The 27,801-nt window shown below is 41.7% G+C and overlaps 1 protein-coding gene across 8 annotated transcripts in view; it reads left to right on the top strand.

Annotated features, from left to right (window-relative positions):
- The window catches only part of ATXN7 (ataxin 7), a 139,306-nt gene that overhangs the window by 107,976 nt on the left and 3,529 nt on the right, over positions 1 to 27,801 (top strand). For 7 of the 8 annotated variants that reach the window (XM_030922355.1, XM_030922313.1, XM_030922269.1 and 4 more), the window contains 7 exons: positions 10,669 to 10,921; positions 12,939 to 13,198; positions 13,678 to 13,760; positions 19,198 to 19,463; positions 21,304 to 21,502; positions 21,866 to 21,987; positions 26,567 to 27,545. In XM_030922355.1, coding sequence (XP_030778215.1) covers positions 10,669 to 10,921; positions 12,939 to 13,198; positions 13,678 to 13,760; positions 19,198 to 19,463; positions 21,304 to 21,502; positions 21,866 to 21,987; positions 26,567 to 27,545 — 2,162 coding nt within the window. Of the gene's footprint in view, positions 1 to 9,216; positions 9,242 to 10,668; positions 10,922 to 12,938; positions 13,199 to 13,677; positions 13,761 to 19,197; positions 19,464 to 21,303; positions 21,503 to 21,865; positions 21,988 to 26,566; positions 27,546 to 27,801 lie in introns of those variants that run through there. The other variant, XM_030922465.1, reaches the window with a different exon arrangement.

A 27,801-nucleotide genomic window follows, 5' to 3' on the forward strand; every position in this document is an offset into this window, starting at 1 on the left:
TTCTGCCCTCCCCCACCCAGAATGAGGTGATATAAAAAGGATATAAAACTAGTGGATAATAGCAATAAGGATTGTGACTGGCTCAGTGTAGCACTTTTTAGCAGATGGTTTTGTCATTTTGTTGTACCTTGCAGAGTTGCTGTTGTTTGTTGGACTGGGAAGATGATGCTCCCTGTTGGGATTCCTACACAGAAATTTCTATTTTAAAAGACAAAACAGAAACCAAACAAAAACAAGACAATTCCTCTAATTTGAGTTTTACCAGTTTCCTTTTATTCTCTCTCTTTTTGTGTATATGTAAAAATTGGATTGGGGTGGTAACGGCATAGTTTTGTTTTTTTTTTTAATTGTCTTTTAGCATTTTGGTAATAGCCCATATATTTCATTGGGGAAAGACAGTGACCTAGACCAAAATGAGACTATAGAGATACTTGTGTGACGACTGAGTATGTTTGATGCTTGAGCTACAGATAGTGTAACAAATTGGAAGGCTATACTTATAAAGGTAAATAGCTGAAATTCTAAGGTGTTCTTTTCCCTAACATATAGAGGATTAAATGAAAAGTAGCTAGAGACTAGTGGATTTTCGTTTTGGCTCTCTTCTTCTCACATGTTGGTACCTGAGGTATAAAAACAGTTCAAGTGAATGATGGTGTGAGAGGGAGAAAGGGGAGTGAAATTTTACAAAATGATGTGCATCACTCAGATGGTGAGGTCATGTTTGTTTCAGCCAGGGTGATTTATTGCTATAGTCTGTCAGCATCATTTGGGTAACACTGTGCTCTCTGATGATAGCAGAGAGAAGTCCTTATGACTGTTGGCAGAGCAGAAGTGTCAGCCAGCATGTCATTCATTGTGTGGTATGTGTAGTCAGAAACGGTGACAGCAAGATCACAGAGGTGGCATAAACAGTTGGATGGTTGTGTTATGCTCAAAAGCAACAGCATCCTTTTCCCAAAAGGTACTTTCCCTAAGTGTGTGTATGCGTTAGAGAGGATGATAACCCTCAGGTCAAAAGTCTGCACCTTGAATGGGGTTGCAGGAGCATAGAAAGGGCGTCCTTCAGGAACTGAACTGATCACTCAGACCACTCGGTTTTACTTAAGACAAGCTGTTTCATGAAAGAAAAAAAAAGGGTGTTATACTCGTAGCTGAAGTAATCAACTGTTACAACACTCTGTACCTCCTCTTTTTCCCTATCATTCCATCTTTTTCAATAAAATTTTTGGATTTTTTTTAAGCCCTTTTACAAATGTTTGCAAAGAGCTGCAAGTTAAGCAGACAGAGAAGGAGCATCCCCCAGATATTCAATAAGTTTTTCATATTTCTCACATACTTGAAAGCAGAGTTCAGAAAGAACAGTCCTCTTGGGAAGAATTCCTGGCAAGAGGATTATTTGAGGTTGCCATATTTCTGCTCCTTTCTTAGCAACATTATTTACAATCCATTCACGCCTGTCCCTTCCCCCGCTGAAGTGGAGTCGTTGTCCCTTGTAATCTGCCCTTTGTGATCTGTTCTCTTTCATACAGCCAGTGTGAATGGGTATGCTGCAGTGTGCACTCTGCCCAGAGACGTGGAAATGCCAAGAGACCTGAATACTTTAGTTGGGCCTTTATTTCTGTCATAAAGCACTGACTTGAAGAGCTTGATAATTTGATTAGGACCTTTGGTGAAAAGTTGTTTCAAGTGGCCCAAGTGCTATAAATGACTCTCTTTTCTGCACTTTCCCCTTATGTTTTAATTTAAAAGCACCTCCGCATTAGGGGGAGGAGAGATGCATTTGGCAGAGGTAGCTGTTGGAGACTAATTTGTTAGGGCAGCCAGTGTTGAAATCATCCTTTTCAGTTAAATCTCTCTAGTGGAAATGATGCCGAGTGCTTTGTGGCAAGGACTTTTTCTTTCTTAGTGTTTTCCAGTGCCATTTGTAACCCACCTAAGCATGCTCTGAAGTTGCCTCCCAGCCCCAATTTTGGCTAATTGTCCTTTGAGGCACTGCATGTCAGAGGTCAGTTCTGAATTCCCCAACTTGAGATTTGAATGTTCCAGGGACAGTCCCACCGACTTGCTTCCTTTTAAGCAATTAGACTACACTCAGCTCTCTCTGGAATAGTTTCATCAAGTGCCTGGGGAACATAAAGAAATTGGATCAAAGATAAAGCAGATTTAGGATTAAAAAGAACCTGTGACTACAAAGAGTGAATGGAGTAGGACCATGTTTGCTTGTCAGGCCACATGTGAGTGCTTTTAAGAAGACTAAGAAAATTTAGAGGGAAAAGTTGACAACAATGAAAGTAGTGAGGAAATATGAAATGCTTAATGTTCATGTGTAGTCCATATGCAGTGATATGTAGTCCATGTGTAGTGATTATTGCAATGGTATGCCAAGTATTTTTTAATATTCATTAGGAAAATATATATATATACGTATATATATATGAAACTCCTACATCAAATACAAAGTCATTCTTTCAGAGATATTATTGCTTAGGATAATGCTAAATTAGTACCTAGTCAGCCACTGAATTTTTAAAAATATATTAAGTGAATAATGGTCTAGATATTGTGCAGATTTGGAAAAGGATCCAAAGTATGATTTAGTTGTGAATAACAGAAATTTAGGGAAAACACTAGTTGGGAGCAAAGTAGATGTGTAAGAAAAAAGTGCTGAGTTTGTTTGTTTGTTTGTTTGTTTGTTTTTTTAATGCAGTCTTTATTTCTAGTCTGCCTCAGGTCCTGCTCTTGGATGTTTTCTTAAGGAGTTATAATCCTTGTGAAAGACACATAATGCCAATTGACACCTCATGAGTTGTGTTTGGTGGCCTGGAAATGGAGTATGACAGTTTGGATTAATTGGGAGCCGTGTAATAGCAAGCTGCAGTTATTTTTCAACCTGGACATAAAAATAAACAATAAATAATTTTGTGAAGGGACAGCTTGATGAATGACCTAAAGTTTTAAAACTGAGCTTTTGATATGTGCATTGTTGCTTACTATGACTGGCCAAAGACTGTGTGCATGTTTACCTGTGTTTTACATTTTATAGCCATGTATAACCTTCATTATTGAAAGTCCTTGCTTTAAATGACCGTCATTATGGGATGTTTGTGGAATGGAGCTGTCAGAAGGCATGAAGTCGTGCATTTCTTGAAGCATGCATTGGTATTTCTCATAAGGCCCGTCCATGCCTAGTGCACATTCTGTTTAACCTGAGTCTATCTGAAAGTATGAGTGAGTTTCATTTAAAGAAAAATTTGTGGGTTTTACTTAGAAAATCTGCCCAAAATTTCCACCTTTGGATCTGTAAACTGAATTTGAGACTTGATCTTCATTTTATTCTACTTGCAGTTCTTCCTGAGTGTCTTCTGAGTTCTGTGAGGAAAATGAGCCAACTTTTTATTTGTAAAATAACTTTAGCTTGAATGAATGTTCTTTTTGTTTGGTATGAATTTGCTAATTTTTAAATGAATTCTTAAAGTTGCTCCCCTGAGCTCGTATCTTAGAATAGGTTGATATCTTCCTGAAATGGCATGTAAAAATATGTATACTAAATCCTTATCACACTGGAGAAGATAACTTACAGTAAAGAGGGTTTGGCTTGTTCTTAAGTGATTTCTACTTTCTTTAGAAGTCAGGAGGTGTTATTGGCGAGTACTTGTGTCTAAAGAAATAAGCCTGTAGCTGGCATCAGCCAAGCTAATGGGGTATCTGTCTTATGTGCTGTTGAGTTCCCAGTACTTGGTCCATAGTAGACTCTGTGCTGCAGGCTTTGCAACTCTTTATCATTTAATCCACAGCAGCCCTGCAAAGTAGGCTTGGCAGTTGAAGACGCTGCCAGCGAGGATGGAGTGAGCTGGTTGCCCAGGTTCACCCAACTAGTAACTGGCAGAGCAAGGATATGAACCCACATATCCCTGACTCTAAAGTTCTTGCTCTTTTCAGGTAATCTTTTAAAAAGTATTTTTATTTGATTTGGATTCTATTCAGGCTGATTACTCAACCCATACATATCAAGACTGTGCCCAACAGCCCTGAGCCTCTGCTGGGAAGGTGACCGTAAACAACCTGAGAGTGACTGGAAGCATGCATATTGTATTGTCTACTGGTTGGTGGGTCCAGCCTTACCCTACTGAGCAGGTGTTCGCTGATGGTCTTTTATAGAGCATGCTCATCTGGAAACTGTGTTTAAGTTGATTCCTTTTAGCCAAGCTATAAAGACAGCCCCAATTGGCACATTCTGTCACAGTTTACTCTTCAAACTGATGCAAGATTTTTCTTCTTGGTTACCCTGCAAGCCAGAGATGCCCGGCCAGCGATGCCCTGCTTGGGCCTCCCTCGGCCGCGCTGGGTGTGCCGCAGCTTGCCTGTGTTACAGGTTGTACCTGCGTTTGGCGGTTCCTGAGCTCTTGTATTACACCCAAGAAGAATGAGGATACGTGGAACATTGGAGGGTGAGAAAAGTGGAGAACAATTTTACTGAGTGATGGCAACGGCTTTCAGCAGAGAGAGAATTTGGGGAGAGGGGAATATTTCCCCCATGTGGCTGGGTCTGGGGCCCTTTATGGACTCAGAATGGGGAGTCTGATTGGTTTGCGAGTATGCAAAAAGCTTTAAAGTGAAGGCACAACTCAAAGGTCGGCATGACAGTGTAGAAAAACCAATTTGGAAAGGGTAGGTATATATAAAAACAGGTGAAGGGCGGGGACCAGAGGAAAGCATCCCAAACGGGAAGACAAATTCTCAATCCAGTCCTAGGATTTAACTTGTAGCTTGACTTTCAGGCTTTAAACTGTCTTCGACTTGGAGGTGGGTTTTCGTCGGAGACCCTCCCCTGTCTGTCTAGGCACTTGTCTGCCTCTATCAAAACCATCTTGGGTGCTTTAAGACCCTCCAAGCAGAGAACTGCTACACTGGCTGACACACTCATAGCTGATTTTTAGCTTAGCAACTTCCAAAATGGAAAGGTGAAATCGAAAACAATCTGGATTTCCCTTAAACATATTCTGGATCCCACCCTGAATATACCAAAAAACTGTCATCGATGACAGATGTTCAGCCTATGCAGACTTGTACACTAACAACCTGCTTTTGCCGAGCACTTGGGGAAGATGGCCTTCTTACTGATTTATGCCCCAACCCTCATCTTTATCCCTGCCCCTCCATCATGTATTATGACTTGCTAATAATACCATTTCAGAGCAGGCAAGTTGCCTTGCGCTTTCACCCAGGTGCTGGAGTCAGCCTGCCTGGGATTGCACCCATCTTTGCCTCTTAAGTAACCATGTGATGTTGGACAACTGACTTGAGTCCTTTAAAGCCTTGGCTTCCTCATCTGGAAAGTGAGGATAATAATAGTATCTACTTTGTTAGAAAGATGGTCAGGATTGAGTGAGATAATCCATGTAAATCTCGTAGCATGGTGCCTGGCATGTGGTTTCTACACAATACACAGTAGCGGCTGTTGTTGATGTTGTTGTTCTTGAAGGTGAGATTTCTCATCAGCCTGTTGTTTGGATTATAGAAGATTAGTAAAAGGTTTAATAAGATGTGAGAAAAGAGCCCTGAATAAAGGATATGGGAAGGGTTGCAGCTTGTGAGTTACCATGAGATGGTGGAAGGAGGTTATCTGAAATTGGATGAAAAATTGTGGCATCAGATGTGTTTGGGTGTGGTTAATAACACGCATGGTGGTGAACTGAGGTAGATGGTAGAAGTTTGAGGGGTATGCATTTTGAATCTTCCCACGTGGCTCATTTCAGGCAGTTTTCTGTGTTCACCTGGTATTTCTTACAGATAAAAATCATGAAAAGTGAATGCAAAATTTCAATATGTTCAAATTGTTTTTTAGTATATCGGTGGCTTTGGAATGCTTTATAGCAGAACTGAGGATATTTAATTCAGGTTCTGTGGGGGTTTCTTAGTAGTTAGCCACTTGCATGATACCCGTTGAGAATGGGACGAATTGATACTGTGCTCAGGAATGATAATGTGCCTTGCTTTGTTTTGGCATGTATAAAATTGAGACCAGAACACCTGATTTTTCTTCTTTAGAAGTATGTATTTAATAACCGAGTAAACTATATTCATTGTAGAAAAACAATACACAAATGTTTTCAAAAATAGAGCTATAATCCCAGGAATAACCACTTTTTAAAAAGCTTGACATATATGCTTCTAGATTATTTTCAAGTATGAATGTTAGCATTTGGAGTTACAATTTGTTTTGACTGCTTTTTAGATTTGTGCCCTAATTTTGACACTTGTTCATTATACATTATTTTCAGTTGTTTTCAAAGCAATATTTATGATATAAAAAGATCTAATTATTTGCTTTGAACTCCTTTTTGGTGTGTACCTGGGTGTTAATACTTACAATTTTTTAAAAAATCTCAGCATGAATTCAGAATTATAAGCTTAGTATTCTCGGTTGCATTCCATTTTGGAAGACCTATATAGAGCTGTCCACCCTCCTATACCACTAATATCCTGCCCTTGCCATGTGACGTATTAAAGCCACAAGGGAAAAGAGCCCCATGAAACTCCATCTCCCTCACTTCTCCCTAGCACAACACACACATACACACTTAGGCATGTTTGTCTTTCCTTGTCTCTGCTCTTTCCTTGTCTCTGCTCTTTCCTTGTGTCTGTACTTGTCTGTCAGTCGACCTGTCTCTCCCTTGCTGGAGCCATTCATCATGCCCTCCTCATTCAGGGGACAGAGTGTGCTCTCTCTGGGCTGGTGCCAGATGCTGGAGAGAGGAGCGCTTTGAAAACTCAACTTGGCCTCCTCAGCAGACCACATTGCAGTTGTTCTCAGCATCTGGCCACCACTTTGTCCACTTAATATAGGGTCCCTAACCCCACCTATAATTTGCCCACTTCTCTCCTGATCTGGGAACAAACACTTTTTTAAAGCTAGACGCCCAGTTTAAAATCTTATGAAAAATAAGAACTCACAGTGGAAGGATAAGGGGAGTCCAACTCAACTATAATTAAATTTGGTTTTTCCTTCTTGCTTTCTTGTGGGGGGAAAGCCAGATGCCTTCCTTTTCACAGAATAAGTTACCAGTCCATGATGTTAAGGAACAGCTTAATTCAGTAGCATGACAAGAATTTGAGCTGACACTTTTCAGCCAGAATCTCAGTTACTTACACACACTACACACACACAATCTGTTTCAAATTTTAGTGAATGAAAAATTCACATGATAGATTGTCATTCTTAGTTTTTAAATAGTTTTTATTGTTATGGAAGTAGAAAATAGAATTTTTTTGAAATATTATCGATACATCAGCAGACTTTTAATGTTAGGAAGCTTTGAACCTTGATTTTCTAGTGCTGAATCCCATATTAAGAGTTAATAGGTAAGAAAAGAAGATTTTAACCAAAGAAAACAGGGGGAAGGTGGACAATGATGGGAAGAGAAAATTGAAAGGACAAGCTTAAAGTTACAGTCAGTTCTGCTATAACACAACATGCATTCCTAAAAAATTACTGCACAATGCAACATTACGCAACAAAAGCCACATGAGGCTTATTGGGAAAACAGAGTAATGGCACAACACTCACAAGACCTCATCAGTGACACACACAGAAAAACATAGGAACCTAATGAAAAGGGTAGCACAGTCTTACAAATGTTAGATGCTCCAAAAAAAAAAAAAATACGTAAATACTAGAATAAACATGGCAGTTACCTTGAAAAGACCTGGCATTTGCTTTTGGAAGGTGTGAGAAGGGTTGCAGCTTGACTGTGAAGTGATGGAAGGAGGTTATCTGAAATTGGATGACAAATTGTAGTATCAGATGTGTTTGGGTGTGGTTAATAACACCCATGGTGGTGAACGAGGTAGATGGTGGAAGTTTGAGGGAGTGTGCATTTTGTGTTTTCCCATGTGGCTCATTTCAGCCAGGTATAGTTTTCTGTGTTCACCTGGTATTTCTTTCAGACAAAAATCATGAAAAAGTGAATGCAAAATTTCAATATGTTCAAATTGTTTCTTAGTATATCAGTGGCTTTGGAATACATTTGCATTCTCAAAACAGGCTTCATAGCGGAACTGAGGGTATTTAATTTGATTGAGAATTTTATCTAATCATTTGATCTTCAAAGAAAATACATCACACATTTGCTCTGAGACACCTGCTTGAGAATTCTGATACCTAGAGTGTACTAGAGTGTACTTCTTAAAAGTCAAAGTTCTAGTTGAGGGTTTTCTCTGTCTTCTTCATATCACAGACATGCCCATCCTTTAGTGCACTGTTTCAGGGGGTACACAAGGTGATTTTTGTAGATAAACATGGATGAATATTTTAATATTTAGTTTATATAATAAGCTTATTGAACTTACTGTTTCACAGATACTATTGTTTTGGAAAAATCTATCTCAGCTGAGGGTAGAGGTGCCCTGCTTCACCCTGGGGCCCATCTGGAAATGGATTGGGAGATGGTTTCAGGTTGTCTTTGGCAGACGGGCACTACTGGTGAAGAAGCAGTAGGAGACTAGGAATGCTAACCGTTCTGAAATCCTGTATGAAGAATTGTCCTGTCCAAAATACCAATGATGTCCCCATGAGAGACTGGTTAGTATTAGAGTAAGGAGGAGGAGGAGGAGATAATAGAATTGATAATGTAAATTAAAATGTTGAGTTTAAAAAAATAGTATTTTATGTAGCTTTGGTAAGAACGATGAAAATAGTTTGCGGTTGATGAAAATTTGGAAAACACTCATTGAGGACAAGTAGTAGTGGTGAGCTTCATTTGACAAACCCTTTAGTGCCTTGTAGCAGCTGTATTCTCAGTGCCATGCACATGCTAACTTACTCAGCTGTGATTAATGGTTCTTGAGGCATTAGCTTAGTCTACTGTAGTGTCTCAACCGTGGCTGCACAGTAGAATCAGACAGGGAAACTTGTCAAAACTCTGGATGCCTAGTCCACACCCCAAACTAATTAAATCACAGTCTCTGAGGGAGGGACCTATGCATCAGTGTTTTTAAAGCTCCTTATGTTATTCCAGTGGGTAGCCAAGTTGACAGTCACTGGTCTAGGGCCTTCTAAAAATCACTCCTTTTCACAAGAAAAGCTTTACTAGTCATGCAGAAGTTAATTGAAGACCTCTGTCCCATGCCTTACAGAGAAAGACGATGGAGACACGGCCCACAGAAGCTGTATCGTCTAAGGCAGGTGACAAACTGCAAACACATGTTTACAATCCTGGCTGACAAGTGCTGATGCTTAAAAGTATGTTCAGAGTGTTTTGGGATCATAAAAGAGAGAAAAACTAAATTTAAAAAAATCTTCAGATGCCAAATTTGGAAAAACTGTTAAACTGAATTTATTTTAGTTTTTTCTTCCTTATACACAACTTTCATTTTGGAATGAACAAAAAGCAAAAGGCACTTATAAATCACTATTAATTTAACCTTCCTAACTTGATTGTAGCCTTTGTGTAGTTGAGTTGGAGAATAGAAATTTGAATTTTGTCTGTAGATAGCTAGGATAATAATTTTGTCCTGGTGTGGAACACACTCTTAAGTACTTCATAAGCCATCATTGAAGTAATGCCCTTCCAGGAATAAGTCACACAGTTTTACCAAGAAACTCAGGACTGCTATAAGAAGATCTTTGGAAATAAACCATTGAAGTCTTACTTGTGGTCACTGATTATCATGTGCCTAATGTTTTAAATACTCATATAGCTCCTGTATTGTGATAAATCAATGTTGGATCACATGCATTTTAAAACTTAGAGTTAAGCAAATGTGTAATTTTAAATTAATTAATTAAAGGCAGCCACTAAGGTACTTAAGTGGATAAAGTTACCAAATAATTTATTTGTTTCTGATGGTAACATTCTTCAGCAGCTCTTGATTTATGTTAGTATGGATTAGCTTACTCTAAGAAAACCTGATTCTCCAGTGGATAGATTTATTTTCAGCTAAACCTTTGTAGTCTATACTTAACCATGAATTACTTTCTGGTTTAAAAAACAGGCGTAGCTATTTGTGGTATTTTTGTCTTGCGCCTTTGGCATCTTAGTGGTGTGAACCGGAGCTATGCCATCTGTAGTCAAGTGAGATTATTAAAAAAAGGGGGGTGGGAAGTGAAATGATTCACTGGAAAATTTCAGCACAGATTCTTAGGGAACGATAAGATAACCCTAGAAACATTCTTATTTGTGTCATATGCTGGTGGGTAGTGACAGGGGAAAAAAAGAAGGTACAACTTGTTTCTTAAGATTTTGCTATTTTGAAAATCAGAGAGGTGCTATGTTAGAAAGGAAGAAAGAACTGCTTGCAGTGTCAATTAGCAGAGCTCTGCAGATGAATGAATAATTTTCCTCTCAGTGCAAGTTGGAGCCAATGAGGTTCATTGCTAGCATGCAAAACCCAACAGGCAATATTCTCATGTTTACGATGGTTGTTTAATTTCCTGATGTGATAAAACTCTTTATGCTGAGATACTTCAGAAACAGAAGGACCCGTTCCTAGAATGTTAAGTAAGTCTGTGGGGCTTAGAGCCATTTCTGAAGGCTGCTGAGTTTAACATATCTTCACTTAATGATACGGGTTTTAACCTGAATATATTGATTTCAGGGAATTCTTCCAGAATTATATTCGAGATTTGCCTGAAACATGGTATCTTTTTTTCTTCATTTTCCTTTTCAGAAAGAAGACATAGCTCATCCAGCAAGCCTTCTTTGGCCGTTCCTCCCACTTCAGTATTTTCCTTCTTCCCTTCTCTGTCCAAAAGCAAAGGAGGCAGTGCAAGTGGAAGCAACCGTTCTTCCAGTGGAGGTGTTCTTAGCACATCCTCATCAAGTTCCAAGTTGTTGAAATCACCCAAAGAGAAACTGCAGCTCAGGGGGAACACCAGGCCAATGCATCCCATTCAGCAAAGTAGAGTCCCCCATGGTAGAATGTGAGTATGGCCAAGAGGGTTTTTAAAGCTTACCTGCTGGAAATAGAGCTGTGTACACCAGTGGCATCCGAGAGTGCCTGTGAATAATATAAAAGAGAGCCCACTTGGGGAAGAATTCAAATGTATGTTATGTTGTTTCTTGATGTTTCCCTATCATGTCATAGGAAACTTTTCAGAGTAGTAATAGCAATGATAATAAGGTTACTAATATTTATTGATCCATTCTTGTGTGCTAGCTGCTGAAACCTGTGTGTATACTATGTCACTTATCACAACAACCCTATGGAATAGGTACTTTTATTATCTTCATTTTCCAGATGAGGGGAAGGAAGCTTCATGAGGTGGGGGAGTTTTGTCCAAGAAGGCCTCAAGTCACATAGGCCTGGATTTATGTCCCACTTCTGTCACTTCTTATCTTTAGGGGTTTGGGCAAGGCACCGTTTCTCTCTGAGTCTAAGAATAACAGCCACTGTGCTGGGTTATTGAGAATATTCTAATTAATATATGTCTAGCACCTGGCATAGTGTCTGACCATAGGAGACAGTTAACAAATGGATACTGGCACTCCTGCTACTGCTGCTGTTGTTAATAGTAATGATAAAAACACGCAGAGATTCCTAGATGCCACTGTAGAATTTTCTGGGATCTGCAGAGCAAATAGGGAAGCAGTGCTTCTTCCCTTCAGCCTTAGGTTCACATCACAGCAGTGATGAGGGAAGACTGAAGGAAGTTCACACCTTACAGGCATGGCTTTGGCAAGTTTCTATGATCACTCAGTAGATTGGCAGGCTTCTTGAGGTCACGTGAGGGAACAGCCATGCACTCCAATAGAAACATATTTCGCATTGTTGGGGTATCCCTCAGCCAAGTGGCGGATGGCTTTTCTCAGGCTAACCTGCCTTTGGAGGGTATAGCACACATCATAGGTCCAAGATCTGGTAACCTGGTTAATCTCGGCAGGGTCCAGCACCTGCTGCTGCCTAAGGACCTTGCCAGCTGGGAGAGGATGTGACATCTTGCAGTCTCTCTACTGCTGTCAGGCTATTCCAGGTACAGCTGTTTGGGGCTGTTTGTCCTGGTTGCTAAGCCCCCGGCCCCTGTTTTTCTGTCAGAAGTACAGTACAGCAAGCTTGGTTTTTGTTCCGGGAGCTGTCTGAAAGCCAAAAAGGGTACCAGTGGTAGTGTGTAAGTCACTGGCCAGCTTAACAGCTGTTAGAGTACTGACTCCACTGAACAAAGTTTATACAACCACATTGATTCAAATCTTCTTTACTTAGAGCTAGGCCTTTAGATAGGAACCAGGCCAGTTGTTAGCTTCCTACCAATATTTTCAGTTTTACCAAGCAAAATGATAGTGTCAGTAAGATTCCAAGATTCATTCCTTTGTTAGTGGCACAGGTATTCCCTAAGCTCCTGTCATAGAAACATTTTTCAAGGACTGGAGAATTACCACTTTAGTGACACAACATATATTTATTAAACACTAGTCTCCTTTATTGACAGAAGCAAAGAACCTCTTCTTGGAGATATGTTATTAAGCATGTTTGAGTTCTCGTAAGTCTTTAGTGACATTTATTGGAAATATTTGCTCACTCAGAAGTTTACTTTGCTTTGATGAATCCTTTATTACAGATGGTAGTCCTCAAAAGATAGTCTCCAAGGGTTCTGCAGATAATCTTTGGTTCTTTTAGACCTTCTCATGTTTTGCTTCTTATAAAAATTGCATTGCATTGGCTATCAGGTCTAAGTCTCCCATTGGCTCCTGTGTAAAATTTTTTGAAATGATAAAAAACCAGGCAAATTTGATGGTCCACTGAGGGTTTTGCCTCACCAGAAGGGCTTATAGGCTTAATATATATGAACCTTACTAACAGAATTCATAAGGAGCCTTCCAAGAGGCTGGCCCTGTGCAGCGCTTGGGTAGGCCCAGGTTCTACCCTCATCCCTCTGGCTCACCATTCACCTGGGGGCTGCTAAGGCACTCAGTCACTGGTTTTCTCACTTTCTCCTATGACAGCATGACGCCCTCTGTGAAAGTGGAAAAGATTCATCCGAAAATGGATGGCACACTACTGAAATCTGCGGTGGGGCCAACCTGTCCTGCTACTGTGAGTTCCTTAGTCAAGCCTGGCCTTAACTGCCCCTCAATACCAAAGCCAACCTTGCCTTCACCTGGACAGATTCTGAATGGCAAAGGGCTTCCTGCACCGCCCTCTCTGGAAAAGAAACCTGAAGACAATTCCAATAATAGGAAATTTTTAAATAAGAGATTATCAGGTAACTTCAAATTTTCTTTCTTCATAATGCTTCTCTATATAGAGAGAGCATTAAATGGGCATTCATGGGGAGCAAATCAATTGCAATCTAGAATTCCTATTTTTAAAACTGGTCACCTTCAGCTTTAGGAGGAAGTTCCTTAGTTGATGTGTTTGTTCTCTTCACTCTTGGTTTTTAAAGAGCATGAGAGTGTATGTGTGTAGGTCATGTAAAAGTAGCTTTCTAGTGGTGTATTTCTGAAGGAAATAATACAGACTTAATATCTTTTCTGTCATCTGATGGCAGTAGTCACCCCGTCTTAGTGATGTTGCTGCTTTGTTGCGGCGCTCACATGTTGTATATATATTTTATTTATTGATAATGTGGATTTTATTCCAGCTATAATTTATCTAACTGTTGATTTCTTCTATTTTCTTACTTACAAAATACATGGAGGAGAGTTTGTCAGGCCACATGTAATGCCTGTGTTCTTTTGACAGAAAGAGAGTTTGATCCTGACATCCACTGTGGGGTTATTGATCTCGATACCAAGAAGCCCTGCACCCGGTCTTTGACATGCAAGGTAGGTGGACTTCTGAAAGTCAAGCCGACTATCCTGATAAACATGGGTGACCGGGATGTACCACACTGCTCGCAAAGTCTCTCTGACCCAGAGAGGATGCTCTGTGGATTGTTCTGAATTGCGTAGGTGAAGGAATAACTTGCAAGAAAGCCTCAGATTGACAAAATGTGAAGTATGTTGTTATAAATTACAATCTTGACAGAGGTTTTGTTTCTAATGAGCAGTGTTGTATCCACAGGAATAGTGTTCTTTCCAAGTCAGTCTGTTATTTTTAAAGACTTTTAATATTTCCATATGGAAATGTAATATGAGAGGCTACCCTTGACTGTGCTGTAAATTATACTGACTTAAAGCAAGTCCAGAAATTTCCTTTGCATGTGTATGAACATTTAACAAAGGTATCACCCATGGTTCTTAAATTTTAAAGAACCACTTTTTAAAAAAATCTGTGACTTTGAGATAGCCCTGTTTTCTAGTTTAAAAAAAAAAAAAAACTACTGCAAGCCAGGCATACCTGTAAGTCCCAGCTAGTGGGGAGACTGAGGCAGAACGGTTGCTTGAGCCTAGGAGTTCGAGTCCAGCCTGTACGACATTATGAGACCCATCTGTTTTAAGAGAAAAAACTAGATAAAATATATAAATAATTTATACACAAGCTAAGAAAATGTAATGGTCTTCCTTTTTGCTCTGGGGTCTTCCTTATTTCCTTTAAAATGCCAGTATGTTAATAAGGTATATTTGCTGAAAAGTAAGGGTTATTGATGTGGGGGGTGGCTTCAGGTCATCAGTGAACACCTTTACATAAATGAGCTTACGTGTTGATGTGCATTTCTCTGGAGGGTGTCCCCAGCTACCCCCAGAAAGGTTCAAGAAGCATTCAGAGTCACTGCTTTGAAGTACGTAATTTTAAAACCTTAGAGGGAGGGGGTAAAAATGATAAAAGTTAGCATTTTCTTCTAAAAATTAATAAAATGGTTAGTGTTTTATTTTAGATTTTATTAAAGTGTATTTGAATAAAGGACTTCAGGCCCTGCCCCAGGCCCCAACCAGTGGAGGCATGTTACAGTCTTCTGGAATGGGAAATTTTTAAGTAGTTCTTACTTTAATTTAAGCTTCTAATTTAATTTTAGTGTATAGATTTTGTCTTACAGCAGTGGTTCAGAACCTTTTTGGGGAAAAGGGTTGGTCAAGAGTGCCTTCCAATATCTCATTAAAAAAAAAAAAAAAAAACATGGTCCATCTTTCCAGAATAAAATAGTGCATATACATATACATTCTGAATTTTTATCTTGGATTAATGGACACCCCACCCCAAGCCCATCCTTGGATTTCTAGGTTAAAAACTCTCTTAAAACAAACTGCTTTTGTTTTGTATAGGGTACTAATTGGACACACAGTGGTGTAGTCGGTATATGAAGATAGCCATCTGAGCTCTGTAGAATTATGTCAGTTTCAGCTGCCCCTGAGAGAATGTGTGAAAGCATGCCTCAACCCTGTCCACATCATGATCACAACTTGCCATTCTCCTTTTGCCTTCTTCCTGCCTCCCTGGCTCTCAGTAACATGGATTTCTCAGTAATATAGTACCTGTGGGCAATGAGGTTTGCTTTTCTCAAACCTAAGATGTTCTTTTTCAGTCGTTTACAAAGCGTGGCCTTTTTTCTTTCTTTTAAATTTTATTGTGATGAGAACACTTAACTTGAGATCTCCTCTCGTAACAACTTTTCAAGTGTGCAAGACAGTATTGTTGACTGTGGTAGAATATTGTACAGCAGATATCTGGAACTTGTTCGTCTTGCTATAACTGAAACTTTATGCTCATTGATTAGTAACTCCCTATTTCCCTCTCCCTTCAGCTGCTGGCAACCACCACTCTAGTCTTTGAGTCTGTGAGTTTGATTATAGAGCTCATATAAGTGGAATCATGCAGTGTTTAATCTTTCTGTGACTGGGTTATTTATCTTAGTATAATGTCCTCAAGGTTCATACTTGTTGTAGCATATAGCAGAATTTCCTTCTTTTTAAGGGCTGAATAATATTCCAGTGTATATATATACTACGTTGCCTTCATCCAGTCACCTGTTGACAGACATTTATATTTTTTCTACATCTTGTGTATTGTAACTAGTACTTCAGTGAAAATAGGAGTTCTAATAGCTCTTTGAAATTCTGATTTCATTATTTTGGATAAATACCCAGAAGTGAGGGTTGCCAAACATTTTTTTTTTCAACTCAAAATCTTCAAGGAGCTTGACTAACATTCTTCCTGTGCCTTTATTGCTAGGTGGACTGACTTTGAATGGGTCTGCATTTTTCTCCCATCTTCCTTTTCAACTGATATGTTCTCCCCTTGTCCTTCTTTAAGGGTGTCATTACACTCTGTGGCATTGGGCTAAGCCTGTTATTGCATTAATATGTCTTCAGACCCAGCTCGTCATGATATTGGCATAGAACTAGCAGAAAATGCAGCATCCACCAGGCCTGCCCTTTTACAGGATGCCTTGACTTTTTTTCATTGTTTAGTCAGTTCTTTTCCTTTTCCTTGCCTTCACTTTGGTCTGAATCTATTAAGCTCGGTAGGGTTAAACATGCCTGCGTGTCCCTACCCTGAGTGTTTCCCAAGTTGCTGCCAGGTGTCTTCTGTCTTAGACTTAGAATGTTATCTGTTCTCTTCACCATCAGGGGATTTGCTGCTTTTCGTTCCCATTACTCATTCTCTGTTGTCCATCTGCCACCCTTACTGCCCCTCCTCACTTTTTCATCTGTCTAATATCCCGTCGAATTTCCCCTTTGCCTTCCATGCAGAGAGATTTGTGACTCCTGTAGCCTTTGTCCATTCACTCATTGTAGAACTTTTTATTACATACATCTGTGAGCACAGACCTCGCTCAGTCTAGGTCCCAGGGAATAAAGGGTTTAGCACAATAACCACATGTTCCCTATACTTGTGGCGCTTACAGTCTAATGAAAGAGATGGAGATTATTGATCACCAAAATAAGTGTAAAATTACCACTGATGAGTTATAAAAAGATGAGAGGACTACATTATGAAAGCCTGCAAAAAGGGAGTTTGGGCAGGGAAGGCTTTCTTGCCATAGGAACATTGGGCTGAAATCAATATGATGATTTATCTGGGCAGAGAGGGATGGGAGAGGTAGGAGAGGTGGAGGAAACAATATGTGTGAAGGCTCTGTGGCAGGGACAGAGCAAATTCTTTAAAACCTTAAAGCCAACCAGATGGCTGAACAGAAAGAGGGAGGAAGAGGTACGCGGGACCAAAGGAGCAGGGATCAGTAAGCAAGGGTCTTAGAGTGTGCAGGGCCCCGGAGCCTAGTTACACAGTCAGTCTTTATCCTGTGAGCCTTGGGCAACCCCTATCGGATTTCTGTTTGGAATGTTCTTCACAGCTCAGTAGAAACCCTACTTACTCTTCAAACTGAGCTGGGAAAATGTATCTGCCTGCTTTCTTCATTTGGCTGTACTGTGCTAGGCACTGGGAACATTCAAGCTGAGGAGAGGTTTATACATCTGCTTGGAGAGACAGGCAGGTGGACCGGTAATGTTATATGTTCATTTGTTCTTTCAACACATGTTGGAGGGCCATTATTTTTATAAACTTTTTGTTCAAAGCATTTGAGTACCAGGTATTCTTCTAGATGCTGGTACAACACAAACAAAATAAAGTTCCTTGTCTTCATTTAGGTTACTTTCTTATGGATATTTTTCATATTAAAGAAAATCAAGTAAAAATGTAAAAAGCTAAACACATTTATCTGTGCCAGGTTAGATTATTTAGGTAGACATAGTTGCGGTGTGTCTCGTAAGGAGGTGGGTTGTGTTATTCAACTGAAAATGGTAGTTAGAAGCATAATTCCCTTTTTAAGTCCCTAAAGTTGTAGCAAATATGCCAATACATTTGTATTATGTGTAGGGGTATGCATACATTTATTCTGTAATATAAAAGAAGGAAATGTAGGTAAATTCATGTATGTTTATGGATATGTGATTGGGGCCACTGTAGCTCATGTAAACTCGTCCATTCCTCAGGATTAGCATCTCCTTGCATTTTTACAGACTGAGATCTCAGCAGTATGGAATGGTCAGGTTTAACTTGAGTAATTGGACTTGACTGCCAATAAGATTTGCCCAACTCTGACCAGTTTACACTGTTACATTCGACTGTGTCTTCTGTTAGCAATAGTATTAGGCTTATTTGTTTTGTTTTGTTTTGTGTTTTGTTTTTTGTTGTTTTTTTGTTTTTGTTGTTGTTGTTGTTTGAGACGGAGTCTCGCTCTGTCACCCAGGCTGGAGTGCAGTGGCCGGATCTCAGCTCACTGCAAGCTCCGCCTCCTAGGTTTACACCATTCTCCTGCCTCAGCCTCCCCAGTAGCTGGGACTACAGGCGCCCGCCACCTCGCCCGGCTAGTTTTTTTTGTATTTTTTAGTAGAGACGGGGTTTCACTGTGTTAGCCAGGATGGTCTCGATCTCCTGACCTCGTGATCCGCCCGTCTCGGCCTCCCAAAGTGCTGGGATTACAGGCTTGAGCCACCACGCCCGGCCTGTTTTGTTTTGTTTTAATGCCAGTAACTATGAAATGTGTTTGGACTACAGGCACATTTTCTTATAAGATTTGCTTCAATCACAGGTTTGTATTCGTTGCCTTAAGACAAACACTGCCATAATTTGACTTTTCTTTTTCCTTTGTGTGCCCATTTCTTAATTTTGAAATTAGACATTGTCTGAAGACCCAGGGGTATTGTCCATCCCATTTCCTTGATTTCCATAGCCAGTGTCTATCTATAGGGATTACTTTGTTTCCCTTCCTGTTCATAGCATTTCTTCTCAGCCTCATCTGTCCAGTGCTCCTTGGCTGTGGCAGTCTGTCTGCAGAATGCTTTGGGCCACTTTATGTTTTTACATGGCATTTTCATTGGAATAGAGAGATGCAATTGCATTGAATTTTTATTCTCTGGAAGTTACTAAAAGAATACTTTCTGATACATGTTTTATGGAATAATTGTTTCTTCCCTTTAACATTCAAAATTTTAAATGGTTCAAAGAGGGTTTTTCTAATGGAGTTGATAAGAGCCCCCAAATCCAAATGGCTATTGTGTCACAAAACATGAGTACTTGTCATATGGCACTAATGGTTGCACTTAGTTACATACCAGGTATCACCGCTCACATTTCTTCTTTCTTCTGATGGAAGTAAGATTTCCAGATTCTTCTGCATTTAGAGCCTAGAATGTATACTTCTAGTCTAGCTAGGGAGAAAATATTGGGCTCTTAAGGTTTTTAGCTTATCAAATGCTGAGTACCCTTTCACTATGCTTATGGTCTAGGTTGCTTTTTTATTGGGAGTGGTGTTTGGGGATATAAGGCAGACCAAAAATTAATTATGAGATTCTTCAGTTTCTGTATTTTTTTGGTCCGCAGACACATTCCTTAACCCAGCGCAGGGCTGTCCAGGGTAGAAGAAAGCGATTTGATGTGTTATTAGCCGAGCACAAAAACAAAACCAGGGAAAAGGAATTGATTCGCCATCCGGACTCTCAGCAACCACCGCAGCCTCTCAGGGACCCGCATCCCGCCCCTCCTAGAACGTCACAGGAGCCGCACCAAAACCCTCACGGAGTGATTCCTTCTGAATCAAAGCCTTTTGTAGCTAGTAAACCTAAACCTCACACCCCCAGTCTTCCAAGGTAAGTCAAACCCTCCAACTCTCTCCCACCTTCGGAGATGAGACTTGCACATACTGTAAAATCTCAGTATGGTCATGATGTTGAGAAACATACATCAGGCTCACTGTGGAGATAGTTTTCTTAAGGGAGTTTTACTAGGAGAAAAAAAAAGAGGTTGAGTTCATCAGTAAGTTTCAACCAGGGCTTCTCTTGGTTGTAAATGCAAGCAGCAAAATAAAGCTAGAGTTATCTGCTCTATAGTTGCTCAACATCAAGTGTCTCAACCCTGTTGACCAGGCAGAAATTGGTCCTTCCTGCGGGTTAGTGACAGGAACTCTTCACTGGCTTTGGCAGCAGTTTCCCTTTCATTTCTCTTTATATAGCAGTGGGAATTCTTGCTGGGGACAGGCATTCAGCCTGAGTTTTTACAGCATCCGTTTATCAATGTGTTTTTTCATTCATTCATTTGGGGCTTTGTCCCGAGCATGTATTAGCATTTTAGTAGCAGAGTAAATAGTGAATCAGAGTGTTTTAATGAGAACTTATACACATACCTCAGAGACAGTGATGGTGGAATATGTCTGTGTTTGTGCTTATATACTGAACCAAGTTGAAGTAAAGACTGTACCTAGTTTCCAGAGGGAAGGGAAAAAGAAAGGCGTAGAGAAAGAGGGGCTTCCATGTTAGCCGTTCATTTATTGGCAGCAAGAGCTTCTGCTGAGGAATGTGCCAGCCATTGGTTGCTATTGCTTACCATTTCACCCGCATGTGTCTGATCTTTAAAATGGTTGCATAAAGGTGGAAGCACCTCCCTCGTGGAAACCCAGGTGTCTGTTTGAGCCTGTCCCAACATGAGCTTTGTGGTTTCTATGCAGTATGCTGGAGGAGCTATCAGAGGAGGCTCCTCAAAGTGTGGTCAGGACCTGGCCAGAGATTCCTCCCCAAGTCCTTTCTTTGGTCATCTTCTCGTTGAAGTGTTTGCATCTAGAAAAACGTAAGCTTAATTCCAGAGGCCATTATAGGTGCAGGAAAAATACTGCCTTAAGTAAGAGGCTGTAGGCTATTCACATAAAGTGGTAATAACACCTTATTCTTGTATCACTTCCTGTCTCTCCTAGGTTATCTTAGAGCACTTTGTGCATTACAGTCAGCCCTCTGTATCCATGGGTTTCACATCCATGGTTTAAACCAATTGCAGATTGAAACTATTTGGGGAAAGAAAAAATTGTGTCATACTGAACATGTATAGGCTTTTTTCTTGTCTCAGTATTCCCTAAACAATACATTACATAGCATTTACATTGTATTAGGTACTAAAAGTAATCTAGAGATTATTTAAAGTATATGGGAGGATGCGCATAGGTTTTATGCAAATACTACACCATTTTATATCAGGCCACTTGGTACATTTGTGGATCTGCAGATTTGGCTATCCCCGGGAGGTCCTGGACTTAATTCCCCATGGATACCGAGAGAAGACTGTGTTTCATTTATTGTCTTAGTAAACCACATCCAGTTGAAATTTGAAGAGAAATCAAAGAATTCTGTTAAATTCCACATATATTTCCCCTTCTTTGGGGGAGAATAGAAGAGGGACCTGAACCACCCAAATGGCAATAGAAAGGATTTGTTCTAAGTTACCTTGATTGTATCTGGCAAACAGCTGAACTTAACATCCTACAGTTCAGGAGAGAGGTTCCTTTAATCCCAAGCCACCTGGATCGGCATCTGTTTTCCCCCAGTGCTAGAGGTGAAACCCAGGCCTCCCCTAGGTTGTTTTGGATACATTGTTGTATCTCAGTTAAGGTGGCTGATTCCCAGGTGTGTGATCTGATCGGTGCTGCACTTTCTACTCACCAAGGCCTCCAGGCTGCCCTGCTCAGCAAGGTGGGAGTGCCCCCATTGACCCTCCTCCAGTCCATGAATCTCCACACCCTCCCCTGCCTGCCACTGAGCCAGCTTCTCGGTTATCCAGTGAGGAGGGCGAAGGCGATGACAAAGAAGAGTCTGTTGAAAAACTGGACTGTCATTATTCAGGTCATCATCCTCAGCCAGCATCTGTAAGTTCCACGTCCACCCCCGCGTTGACCCTCCCCACACAGCATGGACAGGGCACTGCAGGGGGGCGCGCCAGGGACCTTGGCATGCCCGTATGTGTGGGACGCAGTCAAGGTGTGAGAGAAGCTCAGAACAGGGTGCCCCAGAGGCAGCACACACTCTGTATGGGGGACATCTCATGCTTTTTTCCCTTTCTCTTCCATGACACTCAGGGCTAGGCATTGTCACTCTCATGCTTCACAGCCTCCGGTACTCAGAGGCAGTTCTGTCTTTCCTGATTAGCTCCTTTCCTGAAGGAGTGAGAACCCTGACTGGGCATGCCAGTGTGGGAGTCAGCAAGCACGCGGCTATGTTCTCTCTTGCAGTTTTGCACATTCGGGAGCCGGCAGATTGGAAGAGGCTATTACGTGTTTGACTCCAGGTGGAACCGGCTTCGCTGTGCCCTCAACCTCATGGTGGAGAAGCATCTGAATGCACAGCTATGGAAGTGAGTGCCTGTTGTTCTTGGGGAGAGGAGCTGACTTTACAGTGTTGCGTTGTCTTTTGTTTCCTGTGAGACTGATGTTATGAAGATATGCTTATCTAAACGAAGCTGGCCTTTGGCCCTGAGAAGGTGCCTTGTCATTCATTCATTCATTCATTCATTCATTTACTCCACAACTACGTATTGTTCTGGGTCCTGAGGTTCAAAGCAGAAGGACTCTCATGTGTATGGAACTCACAGTCTAGTTGGGATTGTCTGAGGGGAAAAAAAAACTAGTCTACAGAAGAATAAGGAGATGATAGCTTGTCCTAAGTGAGAGAATGGAAACAATAACAATCACCAAGACTTACTGAGAGCCAACTATACACCAAACAGCTTAGATATACTTAACATTCACAATTCTCTTGTCAGTTGACCATGATTATACCCTCCCCCACACCCCTGTTTCTTTTTGTGTGTATGTGTGTTGTTGTTTTTTTTTAATAGATGACAAAACTGAGATACAGTGTCATGCAGCAAGTTAGTGGTAGGGCCAGGAATTGAACCTAGAGGTAACATGTTTTCAAGTAAACAGCTGAAAATATACACGCCAGAGGGATTCAGGGAAAGCCTCTGTGAAGAGGCAGATGGATGAGAAAGAGCAGTCACTGGGATGGTGGGGAGGAGTGGGTTCTGGGCAGAGGAAGCACCTGTGTCAAGGTCTTGAGTCAGAAATGACAGCTTTTTGGAGAGATAGCAAGAAAGTGAGCATGGTACAAGATGAGGTCCAGGAAACCAGCAGGGGCCAGGTGACACTGAAATTGCTTCAAGGTAGAGGAGCCATGTGCTCCAGTTTGCAATTTAAGACACCTTGTGTGATATTATGTACTTAATGCTTCCCAGACAGGATTTTAAGTGGAAGAAGAGTTCCGTGGCCAAAAAGGTTTAACTCAGCCTTTCCTGTAAAAAAAAAAAAAATTGTTCTATTTTTTACTGCAGAACTTCTCAGAGCCTTTAATGGGCACTGTGCTTTGTAACTCTTGAAGCAGGTAATGTCATGTATAATGTGGAATACGTCCCAAGCTCTTTTCACCTCAGAACCTTTCTTAGGGGAACATCTTGGAGAACTAGTATTCAGTGGGAGTGACTTTCGTGAATAGTAAGCTTTACTAAAGTGACTGTCCAGTAATCCCCAGGCCATCCCAGATCCTCTGTTTGGGCATCATTTACTAGGGCCTCCTTAAATGGACTCTTTCAGTACATTGATTTGCCTCCCTGCTTTGGTTTTCTATTAAAGTCAGACGCTGGTCAGAGGCCTTGGATTGTCTGCAACCCAAAGAACCATCTCCATGATCATTAGTAGGACTTACATTTGTTTCCTTAGAGGACCAGATCCAGAGCACTGTTACTCTGCTTTTCTTTTTCATGTTTCTTTCTGGTTCTTGCTGGATAAGAGGTTCTTCTTTATGAAGGAACATTGTCCCTGGCTAGACACAGAATCAGGGGACTGGTTTTGGTGGTTCTGCAGGGGTTTTTCCACACTAGAACTCCCTAAGATACATGAAATCTCAATTTCATATTTCTTCCGACTACCCACTGGGACTTGGAAAGCACATTGAGCTCATGAAACTATGGGTTTAATGTACTCCTAAGAGTGTAGAATGGACTTCTGAATGTTTTATCCACATTATGTTGGTATGTGGCTTATGGCCAACAGTTTGAGCAAAGATAGTTTCAGTTTCTAGTGACTTGTACGGTGAGACTTTCCTCTTGATGTTGTGAACTTTTTAAAAAGTAGGATCATAAGGTCAACTCTCCTGTCTACTCTCTGTTCTGTCTGAAGGCTGCCTACTTGCTTCCAGGAAGAAGGAAACTGACCCTTTCCATTAGCATGACCACTGGTTTTTAAAAAGTCTACAGCAACAAGGGACATGTTGCTCAATAATGAGCTGGCACATAGGCTTGGGGCAGATGAGACCTTGGTGCATGATGCCCCCCAACATAGGAGTGCTGGTAGCCTTTTCAGGCAGCCCTTGAGATTTGCTCTGGGGAGCTCAGCACTTCTCATCCAGAGAACTATTCTCACCTGGCATCTTTGAAGTCCTCAAGGAAACTTTCAAAGTGATCCAGGTCCCATCCTACTGGCTCAGCCCAAAATCCTTCTTCCTTAGAGGGTTATTGTGGTGAAATTGGAGGTAAGTGAAGTGGGAATTGAGTATGAAATGAGTAAACTTCAGTTTGTGGAGTCTCTGGCCAGTGGTGAAATTAGACCAGCACTTTCTCTGCAGCATGGCCATAACCTGAAAGGCCACTGCCCACCTCCTGTGATTTCTGTGAACTGCTTGTCCTCTGTTGATTTGGGACCAGTATCCCATATTCCCTAAGAAGGGGCTGGGATGGTTTTCAAAGGTTTTTGTTGGTGTTATTATTATTATTTTTTTAACTTTTTGAAATGGTAATACAGTCACTGGGCTTAGAAAAGGAAAAACGAGCCTGAGGCAGAAGAATGGCGTGAACCTGAGAGGCAGAGCTTGCAGTGAGCCTAGATCGCGCCGCTGCACTCCAGCCTGGGTGACAGAGCAAGACTCCGTCTCAAAAAACAAAGGAAAAACGAGTATAAAGAGGCATACATTGAAAATCCCGAGTCGTCCTGTCTCCTACGTGCTTGTTTTCCACCCAGCCCCCACAGACGTTACTATTTTTTATGTATCTCTACATAGTTTATTTATGCAAACACAAGTCAGTATGAGTACATAGTGTTATTTTGCTTCTTTATACACAAAAGAGTAACTACTTAAAAGAGCTTTTCTAAGAGGAACTTGTAATTGCCTCTCGGAGAGATGCACATCCTTCCCTGCTCTGGAAGGGAAGATTTGGTTCCAGGCAGCCTGGTCTTTAGGCCCTGGCTTCCTGAGCCACCTGGTGGTCATGAGAAGCCACTGCTCCCAGTGAGCAGTAGCGCTTGGACTTCATTTAGAGCAGGGATTCTGGATGCCCCAGAATCAGCCAGGGGCCTTGCTGCCATACAGCTTCTGATGCAGTCAGAAGTCATTCTGGGGTGGGGCCCAAGAACTCAGCTTTCCTAACCAGCCTCTCAGGTAATTAATGACAGTGCCTGCCACCCTCCTCTATGAGTAGTGCGGAGAGCCTAGCCTCTCAATCTTAGTTCCACATTAGAATCCCCTGGAGAGATTTAGAAATTACTGATGTCTGTCCCCACTCCCCGCAGAGACTCTGGTGTAATCGGTATGGATGTGGCTTAAGCTCCACAGGTGACTGTAGTGTGCAACAGCTGGAGTTGAAAAGCACTAACATCAGGCCAGAGCTGCACCCTTGAATGGGGTTTTGGGTTTTGTTTTTTGTTTTTCAAAACAGGGTGTCACTCAGTCGCCAAGGCTGGAGTGCAGTAGTGTGATCTCAGCTCACTGCAACCTCCACCTCCCGGGTTCAAGCGATTCTCTTGCCTCAGCCTTCTGAGCAGCTGGGATAACAGGTGCATACCACCATGCCTGGCTAATTTTTGTATTTTTAGTAGAGACGGGGTTTCACCATGTTGGCCAGGCTGGTCTCAAACTCCTGACCTCAAGTGGTCCACCAGCCTCGGCCTCCCACAGTGCTGGGATTACAGGTGTGAGCCACCATGCCTGGCCTGATGGGATTTTTAAAGCATTTGCAAATACTTGCAGTCATTAATTCATTTTATTCATAACAGTAGTCTTTAAAAGCATCTGGAAATCACCTGGGCAGAAGTCTAGGCCAGCTCTCTCACTGGGGTAGTGGTTGGGTCAGCCAGGGCTACTCTGAAAGTCAGAATCAAGGCAGTCCTGGCACTTGCCTTCCAGTCAGGTCTTTTTCTCTTCTGTCACCTCAGTTTAAATTCTGCCGAAGAAGTTTTTGAAATTTTGTTACTGTCACATTTAACATTCAGAGCTAAAATAAAAGGAGACCCTCCCTGGTTTGAATTTAGACGGTTTCCACATCCCCTGATAAATATCTTGCCCACACATTCTTAACAGAATCCATTGTTACAACATCATGCTGAATATCCCTTGATACTGTGGGGCTTTAGTCCCTTTTTCAGGCCAATAGTTATGACCTAGCAGTTGCTGTTAATTAGCTGCACCCTTCCTTTTCTCTCATTCATTCCTGAATTCTCTAAAAATTTATTCAGTGCCTTCTGTGTTTCCTGCACTGTGCTGAACAAGGACTACAATGGTAAATAAGCTGGGGATGACTCTCTGCAGAGGATTTGGTGATTAGCAATCCGACACTTAAAGGATGAGCAGAAGTTGGGGTATTGGGTCATGGCATTTTCTCAGAATATAAGGAACGGCTGGAAGCAGGGAACAGGGCATTGGGGGTGGGAGGTGGAGTTAGAGGCTGGGGTAGTAGCAGCAGGGAGTTGCACACATATAGTTACTCTAAGAGCCCCAGGAAGGCATTAAAGAATTTGAAGGAGAGAGGTGACAAAATTGGCTTTGTAGTTCAGAGTGATCGCTTTGATGTGGATGATTTCTCTGTGTCATAAGCAAAGAGGATGCCATCTGAAAGTCTCCATGAATGGCTGTGGTCAGTGTCATTCACTCTCTTCTCATTTTTTCAGGAAAATCCCACCAGTGCCCAGTACCACCTCACCCATCTCCACACGTATTCCTCACCGGACAAACTCTGTGCCGACATCACAATGTGGAGTCAGCTATCTGGCAGCAGCCACCGTCTCTACATCCCCAGTCCTGCTCTCATCTACCTGCATCTCCCCAAATAGCAAATCGGTACCAGCTCATGGAACCACACTAAATGCACAGCCTGCTGCTTCAGGGGCGATGGATCCTGTGTGCAGTATGCAATCCAGACAAGTGTCCTCTTCATCCTCATCCCCTTCCACGCCCTCTGGCCTTTCCTCGGTTCCCTCCTCCCCTATGTCCAGGAAACCTCAGAAATTGAAATCCAGCAAATCTTTGAGGCCCAAGGAGTCTTCTGGTAACAGCACTAACTGTCAAAATGCCAGTAGCAGTACCAGTGGCGGCTCAGGAAAGAAACGCAAAAACAGTTCCCCACTGTTGGTTCACTCTTCCTCCTCCTCTTCCTCCTCCTCCTCTTCTTCTCATTCCATGGAGTCTTTTAGGAAAAACTGTGTAGCTCACTCTGGGCCTCCCTACCCCTCAACGGTAACATCTTCCCATAGCATCGGCCTCAACTGTGTGACGAATAAAGCAAATGCGGTGAACGTCCGGCATGACCAGTCAGGGAGGGGCCCCCCCAGCGGGAGCCCTGCTGAATCCATCAAGAGGATGAGTGTGATGGTGAACAGCAGTGATTCCACTCTTTCTCTTGGGCCCTTCATTCACCAGTCCAATGAACTGCCTGTCAACTCCCACGGCAGTTTTTCCCACTCACACACTCCTCTAGACAAACTCATAGGAAAGAAAAGAAAGTGCTCACCCAGCTCGAGCAGCATCAACAACAGCAGCAGCAAACCCACAAAGGTTGCCAAAGTGCCAGCCATGAACAACGTCCACATGAAACATACAGGCACCATCGCAGGGGCACAAGGACTGACAAACAATTCCCTCCTTCATCAGGTAGGAAATGGACTATGACCCCCATGGGAATGCCCATTTCCTCTCCCTTAGGATCTTTTGCCAGCTCAGAAATGTGTTTGGTTGGATTGGTTGGTTGGTTTGTAAACAGATATTCAGCTTCATGGTGTCTTAAAAAAAACAAAACAAAACAGTTCACAGCCATATGAAGGTAAAACAAGCTCTTCTGCCAGAATTTCTGGTGCCTTTGGAAGATGCTCTTCGGAAAGAAAGTACAGTAATGCGTTTTTAGTAGATA

The sequence above is a fragment of the Rhinopithecus roxellana genome, chromosome 1 (assembly GCF_007565055.1).
Source record: "Rhinopithecus roxellana isolate Shanxi Qingling chromosome 1, ASM756505v1, whole genome shotgun sequence".
NCBI classification, from domain to species: Eukaryota; Metazoa; Chordata; class Mammalia; order Primates; family Cercopithecidae; genus Rhinopithecus; species Rhinopithecus roxellana.